Source organism: Gymnoscopelus braueri (assembly GCF_963280865.1).
Source record: "Gymnoscopelus braueri genome assembly, chromosome: 7".
Classification (NCBI taxonomy): domain Eukaryota; kingdom Metazoa; phylum Chordata; class Actinopteri; order Myctophiformes; family Myctophidae; genus Gymnoscopelus; species Gymnoscopelus braueri.
Window position 1 is genome coordinate 28964629 of NC_137608.1, and position 8877 is coordinate 28973505.

The following is an 8877-nucleotide window of genomic DNA, read 5'->3' on the forward strand; positions in this document are numbered from 1 at the left end:
TCTACGCAGCTTTCCTTACATTGACGCAGAAGATATCTTAAGTTAGTGTCGACGGCCTGCATGCTGGTGGAATGAAACGTGGTTTTCTCTGCCTTTGATCTTTGATGAGATAACGTGATTGGCTCTAGCTTGCTAACTGTTTGATGTGAAGCCGGTGAAGGTGTTTTACTTTTTTTCATGAATCCAAACTATTGACCGAGGTAAAGGCGGACTGGAGGGTTGACTTGAAGGTAAACTATTAGTACGTTGTAAGATAAAGACGGAGTAGAGGGTTGACTCGGAGGTAAACTGTGGTACATTGTGAGATAAAGACAGAGAGTTGACTCAAAGGTAAACTGTAGCATGTTGTACGGGGCCCTAGTTCTTATGTACTGCTATTGACTCGAGAGGCCTAGAGCGAAGAAGAAAGCGCACGTGGGTGGAATGCATACGAGGTAGTTTGACCTGTATTGTAACAGTGTTCTTCAAGCTCACCGCATGCAGTATATAACGACTACTGTTTTGGGCTTCTTACCCTAATTCAGCTACTGTATGTTGTTACAGAAATGGGGAAACATGTAAAAAAGCAGTCAGTCTCCAACTATGCTCTGTGTAAAGACATTGTAGGAGTCTGTAGTATTCTGAGAGGCAAAGCAGAACAGAGGCAGGACAGAGTGCTACCACATGAAATTACATCTCTACCAAATCACAATTTTTAGAGGTCAGTCGACATCATTGTTTTCGGTTACTGTGTGTGTGTGTGTGTGTGTGTGTGTGTGTGTGTGTGTGTGTGTGTGTGTGTGTGTGTGTGTGTGTGTGTGTGTGTGTGTGTGTGTGTATTCAGTGGTCTTTGAACAAACAACGTCAAGGACACTACTTTCATTTAAATTTTGCCAGCAAGAGAATGTAAAACTTTAAACTACCTGCAAGAATTGAACAGAAATGTCCTGCATTTTAGTGAAAATGTCTTCCTCTTTTCCATAACATGCACCTAATGTACTTTTATTTTTTCATTTTTTGCTTGAGTGTCTGGTATCCAGCCCCATTCAGCTGGTTGCCAATCACAGCCCTCTACTGCCTAAACCCCACCACCCTTCTGATACAGATGATAACCAATCATTATGTTGGTTACAAATGTCAATAATTTAAATGATAGAAACTGACATATTTTATACATTACATATTCTACATAATGATGATGGCAAAACAACCGACTAACTGAAAGCAGTCAAAGCATAAATGCATTTGAGCGATCTTGTAGAACATTAATGTTACACCAGACAATTTAATGTGTCCTCAATTCTGAAAAGGCAAGAGTTTTCATCTTGGCATCATTATTTTGGACCCCTGCCGCGTCGATCGACTGCTACCGACTGAGTCACAATGCAGAGGAGGGTGTCGAGACCGACTGAAAATAACAACATGGATTCAATCCCTCGCTGTGTGCCGTAAGCTCATGTCAGACAGGGTAAAGCTCACCATACTACTACCACACAAACAATCAGGATATGGACGACTCACCTCACACTGTCTTTCCTGTGCACGGTCACGTACATCTCGTACACTCTACCCTGAGGCACTGCCCCGGCTGGAACCAGTAAGCTCACACCTGCAGGAGGGAATCACAGGAAAGGCGAAGAGACATGCAGTGCTGAATATTTCAAAATGTAACATTAACACTTGGGGTGCCAAAACCGTAAATCTACGGTTTTGCAAAAAGTGACGTTGAGTGCCAAAACCGGGAATCTACGTGATATCAATCTTTTCGTTTTTTCCGTTTTTTTCCACAAGGGGGGGGCTAGCGCAGCTCTGGAATCACCCACGGTGACTCTGAGAAGGAAGGGACAGATGGATCACTGTGCCAAAAAAAACTGGCTCCTGTCCGATCCCATTCTATCTCCTTGCAAAAAAACTCCATATTTCCTTAACTTTTTACAGTGCGGAAAACCACTAATTTTCGATCCGCGATCACTCCGCCATGGTGACTCGCGCGAGAGATGTTATTGTTCCAGGCGTTAGCCAGGACCAGCCACCATCGTGCACGCATATATTGTTTACAATCGGGTGCTCGTCGTGGAGTCCACAGCTGTAAACAGCGTAGCGTTACAAACGGTGAGATCTCTGGCACTCAACGTACACTTTTTAAATAAAACTCTGGCACCGAATGTGTTAACTGACCATGAATTCTGACCTCATATTTCTTGATTTCAATGCACAAAACTTGGATTATCAATCAATCTGTGAGAGTTCATTATGGAATTCTACTTGAGTTAATTATTGCATTAGGTGAATTGTAATATGATATTGTACAGTTGCTGCCAGCTGCTTTTGAACAGCACGTGTCACTCAACATTCTTGTTTCCATGCACACTGCTTTTAATGTGATTGATAGTCAATGGCAGACATTTTAATCTAGCCTGAAAACTCCCACATTAAATCATACGGCAGATCATTGGGGTAAGTAGATTCCAAAACCACAGACTAACATTGTGTCTAGTATTTAACTATCAATTGCATTATGGCCATTCAGTTCATAAACAAAGCTCCATAAATTGCTATTATCACCTTCAGCTACAGTACTATATAACTTTATCATGACTGTAGTTTAACTTTTGTAGCAGTAGACTGCAGTGCTTTGACTTTTTGGGATGGTCAATGCTTCACATTACTAGAGGTCATTTTGTTACCATCAAAGATACTGCTTATTTTAGCTTTAATTTATACTTTGACCGTTTTATACTTTGACCCCTTGTGTAGTTCAACAAAAATGATATTTTTTTCGACTGGGAAAAAAAGGTGTCGCATTGACAGTTTTTCTCAGTTGAAAACAAATTCTTTTGTCAAATGAAAAGGGTCGAAAGAGTCATGTAATGAAGTATAAATCAGCCTTTAGGTCACTACCAATCCTTAATCATCATTAAGGTGATTAATAGAATTGTGTGGAGAGTACTAATGCCTGATTTATACTTGGTTGTGTGCCATGTGGCTCACCAAAAAGCTCACAACTAAAACGCGCTAAAATATGTTGTGAGCTTGTAGATCGGCTATTTCCTGGTGTGTGACCGGCACCACGCAACTCAGTATAAATAAGGCTTAATGTTACCAGAGTTGGGCACTATGAGGTGTCCTCCCTGGTTGTTGAAGGATCCATGTGCGGTACAGGAAGGATCTCTCGTCCGCGCCAGGCTCTGGTTGCGAAGGTTCATGGTATCGCTGTTATCCAACAGAGACTGGGTCACCTGGAAAGTAAACAGCACAGATGAGGGGATTGACAGCAAAGCATGGTTCATAGGACATGTCATATAATACATTGAATAGTACTGTGCATGGAGGTAGAGTTTTGAGTGTCCGTGGTACTGTGTTTAACCCATTAAGGCCTGAGGTTCTGATTCTACAAATGTCTTCTAAATCCTAACAGTTTTTTGAAAAAAAACCTATGTTGCTATATCAGTGGTTCTCAAACTTTTTCAAGTCAAGGACCCCCAAAACGATAGCAGCCAAAATAGCAGATCTACAAGCTCATAGCGCGGCACTCGGTGCTACGCGCTTATGCGTTCCCGGTTTTAATGGGTTAAAAGGAAAAGAAAGAAAAACAAGCACTTTTTTCTTTTCGACAAAGAAAGGGAACAGTATCATCCACCTCCAAGAAGAAACAGCTGAGAGAAAGTGTCCAGCGATGAAGCCTAATAGATGCAGAGTGAACTGCGTCAGCATTTATAATATCTAAGATTCTATGTACTGTAAGTGTAGTGTACTCAGTTGAATTCGCCAAGGCATTGCAGGTCTATTATTCTGTCAAGCCAGTATGTGGTTCTGAACACTCATATTTGTGGCTTTCTTTGTAAATAGCCTTGGTAAAACGGGGGGTACTGTAGAGGTCATTGACAGCAGAGAAAGATTGAAGGTTGAAAAAGCGTAGACGATTTCATTCATTGTAGTTGTATTGAGTTTAGTCGAGTGATTCTGCTTGCAGTTACAACAGCCTCTTTTAGCCATTTAATGGCCTTTAATGTATTCGACTTATTGCATTGAGTTTAGCTGAGTGATTCTGCTTGAAGTCACATCAGCCCCCTTTTCACCATTTAATGCCATTTAATGTATCTGACAAGCTGCGTCTTTTCGTTTGCTTATCGAGACAAAGCAGGGAAAGAAACTGTTAGTATCTGCTCTGGGAACGCTGCCACGGGGCAAGGCTAGCTCACACCGCTCTGAAATGAGGATTAAGTTGTCGCAGTAAAGTTAAAACAGCTTGGGGCAAGGCAGTACAATACACAATAAAACCTGACCTGGTGTTTTGCACTGGGTTTGACCACTTCTAACTGCTGAGCGACAGAACGCAGCCTTACCTTAGGAGACAGCTTAGACGTGAAGTCCCCTCCTAGGTCATCTTGGGGTGTGACCAGGCCAGAGGAGTTGTACACTTTGATCTTCAGATTGGGCAGAGGGTCCAGCAGAGGGGAGTTGGTCATGGGGATTTTGTCCGAAACGTCATGGAGAGCGTACACAGGGCCGCGATACATGGCTGCAGCGTTGGTCAAGTCAGGAGGCGCGGTCAGAAGATCAGCTAGGGATGAGGCAATGGGGCAATGGCCAGAGAGAAGGAGGCAGGAGCAGTAAGAGAGAGAAATAAGGAAATAACGTAATTATTAATACAGTAGGACACACTCGGCCAAAATACATGGAGATTTTGTTGAAAGACTCTCGAGCAGGGGTGGGCAACTTTGATGACGGAGAGGGCCACTATATTTCCACACTCACTCCAGAGGGCCACATTATACTGTCGGGTAGTTATCTCTGTATCACCATTCTATGTCACACAAAAGTAGCAAAAATAGCAGATCTACAAGCTCAAAACGCGTCGCAGTGCGACGCGTTTTGAGCTTGTAGATCTGCTATTTTTGCTATTATTGAATTGGAACTGGAATTGAGTTTTTTTGGTGCAATTTTTTAATTGGAATCCTGAAAAGTAAATGTTGTATTTAATTTCAAATGCATTTAGCTATACTTATGAACACTGAATACTTAATGAACTTAAATACAAATACATTGCACATAAAAAAGAATAGTATTTTAATACTAGTCGTTAAGCTACCTATATAGACTGAAGTAATTGAAGCGGTCATGTTTGGAATTGCAACAGCTGAAATCAATAATATATCAGTATTCCGATATTAACCTGCGGGCTACATTAAGTGAAGGTGGGGGCCGCATGTGGCCCCCGGGCCGCCAGTTGCCCATGTATGCTCTAGTCTAGAGGACCTGTGAAATGATCATCCAGGTTCATCCACAACATTCAGGTTACTGTGATGTAGAAGATGAGATATGTGGATCAGGGAGAAGTAAATCGAGATAATTTGATGAAAACAGCTGCTGCAGCGTCTGTAAGATCAGCTAAACGGAAGGATGGAAAAGAGTTATCTATATCTAACTTATCTAATAAGTTATCAAGGTCTTTCGGATTTAATTTTCACAACATCTAACTGTACATATAATATATATCGTATATTTATATAAGAATATCTGTCTGATGAACCTCACTGCTGCGTGTCAGGTACTCCGCCCTTCTCTGACCACAAAAACACCAATGCCACTGACCCTGCTTAGTGCTGGTGGCCGTGGCTTTGACATTTTAGAGGCACAGCCACGGCCCTGTAATTATTTTATTCAGCTAACTGAAACCCTGCACTAGTTTCACCCAGGCGGCTAGCGTCGTTCTGCTTGGACTGTGCTAATCGCACGCCTTTCTTTTTCAATAATGATTCTGAAAACCACTCTCTAAGTGTGCGTCCTCGTGCCCCTAGGTGTGAGGCATGGCACTGGAACTTACAGAGTCATCCTAGTAGGACGTATACCTAGATGGATAGCATGCAGATTCTGCTAATTAAACAGCATGTTCTCAATATCAAGTCCACTGTGGTTATTGCAATCCGCCCCTTTCCTCTCTCACTCCCGTCGCCTGTAGAATAGCATGTGTCATAATGTTACCCTGAGGCAAAAATATTCACAGAGTATCTGCTAATTAGCAGTCATGTTTTCATCTCAATCACTCTCTTAACGCCACAAGATGTTCAACATGCGACATGTTTGCCCTTGAGTTGTCGCGACTAATGCAACGGTAATTGCAAAGCGCATCAGCATCTATCTGTCATGCCACACAATGCTCCGCGTCCCATGGTTATACCTTGACATTTGCATGTGTATAGTGTTGCATGCTAAAGCACGCACGCGCGCGCGCGCGCACACACACACACACACACACACACACACACGCACACGAACGAAGAACATGGACATTGCGTACAGTCCACCCAAGGGACAAACGTGCTCATATTCACTGTCACACAATCAAGCACCTCGTATGGCATACTACACATGCACACGAGCGCTGATTACATTATGTGTCTAAGTGGCTACATGAAGGAGGATGGACACTCTGAGCTTCCATTTTCCTCTCACGGCTAATCATTGAAAAGGTTAGCGTTAGCCGTGGGCCTGAACAAGGTGATTAGCTGATTAGTGTAACATGCTCATCAACATGCAATGTCACAACTTACATATAGAAATGTGCCTGGAGTATAATGTTTTATGTTAGTGTTGTTTTCTAACTCATTTGTTAAGTCTGCCAGCATGCTGTTTACATCTACAAGGCTCGATATTTGTGCTAAGCTACGTTGTAGAATGCTCCATAAAAAGGGACTTGGGATTGTTTTGTCTATTTTTATACTATGCATTTTTCAACTTCAACCATTCTCACCATCCTCTCTCTCCTGGTCATCTATGTTAAGTAACTATGCTTTTTTCAGGGTTTTCTGTGAAAAACAAAAACCCTGGCCTAAGATGAGATGTATACTATAAGTCCCATAGTCAGTCTCCTCGCCTCTCTCTCTCTCTCTCTCTCGCACACACACACAAACACTCCCTCTCTCATCAGGCTGTTTACTCTTAAAGCCAGCGGGTATTCATGCCAAATCATCCTTGCTGAAATTTAATTAATGACTAACAGAATGCCAGAATGTGTGTGCGTGTGCGCGCATGTGTGTGTGCGGGTGGGTGTGGGTATTTGTGAGAGAGAGAGAGAGAGAAAAGATGGTTCTGAAATTAGTAATCTGAAGATTTCTTTCAACAACGAATGACAATTAATGGTTTGCTGATGCAATGTCAATCAGCCCTCAATCTCGCTCACACACACGCGCACACACACACACACACACACACACACACACACACACACACACACACACACACACACACACACACACACACACACACACACACACACACACACACACACACACACACACACACCATTAGATAGAAGTTCCTGAAGTGTTCCTTGGGGTGAACAAAACAACTTGTGAACCACTGGGCGGAGGGAAGCAGCTTTTGGAGCCAGAAGAAGCAGAGAGAGAGACAATGAGATGAGGGCGGTGTGTGTGTGTCGCGTCAGCTTGTCTGCTGTGTGAATCTACAGTATATGCACCGCACCTCCCCTCGCCCTCAGCTCATATACTTAGAGATGCTGAAGCTACAGTATGGACAAGGACCTGAGTGAAATATGACTCCACTTAAATAGAAAGATAGACAACTAATGTCTGCCTGGGATCTCACTGCAGACAGAGAGAGAGAGAGAGAGAGAGAGAGAGAGAGAGAGAGAGAGAGAGAGAGAGAGAGAGAGAGAGAGAGAGAGAGTGCTGCATGTCAGTGAATGGTGTCCATTTGAGACAGATGAATCACATACAGACAGTATGGATTGCCAGCTAGTGACACACCGATAGTATCAGCACCAGCGTAAAGCAGAAATCGGGGCAACGAGAGTTCTTCTGGTGGAGTTACACCCTCTTTCTTAGTTATGTCGCTGTCAGGCAGAAACCTTGAATCTCCAAATTTCTACTTTTTATCTTTTTCCATTTCCTGAAAAGTAACGTATTTTTTGGGGGGACATGGGAGGTTTCCACCTGACAGTGAGACGAGTAGCACATCCCTTATCAAACACAACATCCATCCCAGGTGGAGGCATGGGCCGCTCTGACTTTCTGTAACTACGAACAGGACATGTATACACACTGTGTTAGTGTCTAGATGGTATTAAACCAGATTACATTTGCCCTGCCCTGACAATAATTCTTCTTCTTTCTACAGTATGGTGTTGGGGGGTTCAGTCAGAGGGCATTTTCTTATTAGAGGACAAAGTAGGTTCCCTCGTTCTCCCCTAGTCTCTCCTTCGAGCAGTGTTGTTTGAAGCAGACATAGCAATAATAATAATAATAATAATAATAATAATAGTGTAACAAGATTATAAAGTTTCACCGCCCTGTGTCTGTCCTCACCTGATCTCGCCGTTTTGATGTTGACAGACTGGAATCCTCCGTTCAGCGCGGAGGTGTCGATGATGTCGGAGTCAAAGTCGCGATGAGTCTTGCGGTACACGAAGAGCGCCACGATGACCGAGATGACCAGGCACATGATCACCGCGATGACGACGCCCACGTACAGCGCTACGTCGTCCGTACTGGGGGCAGCTGAAGAGAGTCAGAGACAAAGATAGGAAAGACACTTGTTATGCTTTATTATGTCACTCGTCACCACTAATACTGTACCTGTACAGAGGAAAATGGCTAAAAAGATTTCTCTTCTCGAAAGTAATTTTCAAACACTCATACTACAGAGACAGAGAGAGAGAGAGCGGGAGAGAGAGAGAGAGAGAGAGAGAGAGAGAGAGAGAGAGAGAGAGAGAGAGAGAGAGAGGGGTTATTATACAAAGAGAAAAAATAAATTGGTACTTCTCAAGAAGAAATGTGCGCAAGGCAGAAAAGTGTGTGAAAAAAATGGGCTAACACAGAAATGATAATCCCTCTCTCTTCAGGAAGCTGACACTGGACTATTAAGAACTATCTTAAT

At 43.0% G+C, this 8877-nt stretch overlaps 1 protein-coding gene across 1 annotated transcript in view; it reads right to left on the minus strand.

Annotated features, from left to right (window-relative positions):
• The window catches only part of LOC308088979 (netrin receptor UNC5C-like), a gene marked incomplete at its 5' end in the record, with an annotated part of 146180 nt that overhangs the window by 23681 nt on the left and 113622 nt on the right, over window positions 1-8877 (minus strand). The window contains 4 exon segments of the mRNA XM_080433560.1: window positions 1501-1588; window positions 3083-3218; window positions 4326-4543; window positions 8307-8498. Coding sequence (XP_080289686.1) covers window positions 1501-1588; window positions 3083-3218; window positions 4326-4543; window positions 8307-8498 — 634 coding nt within the window.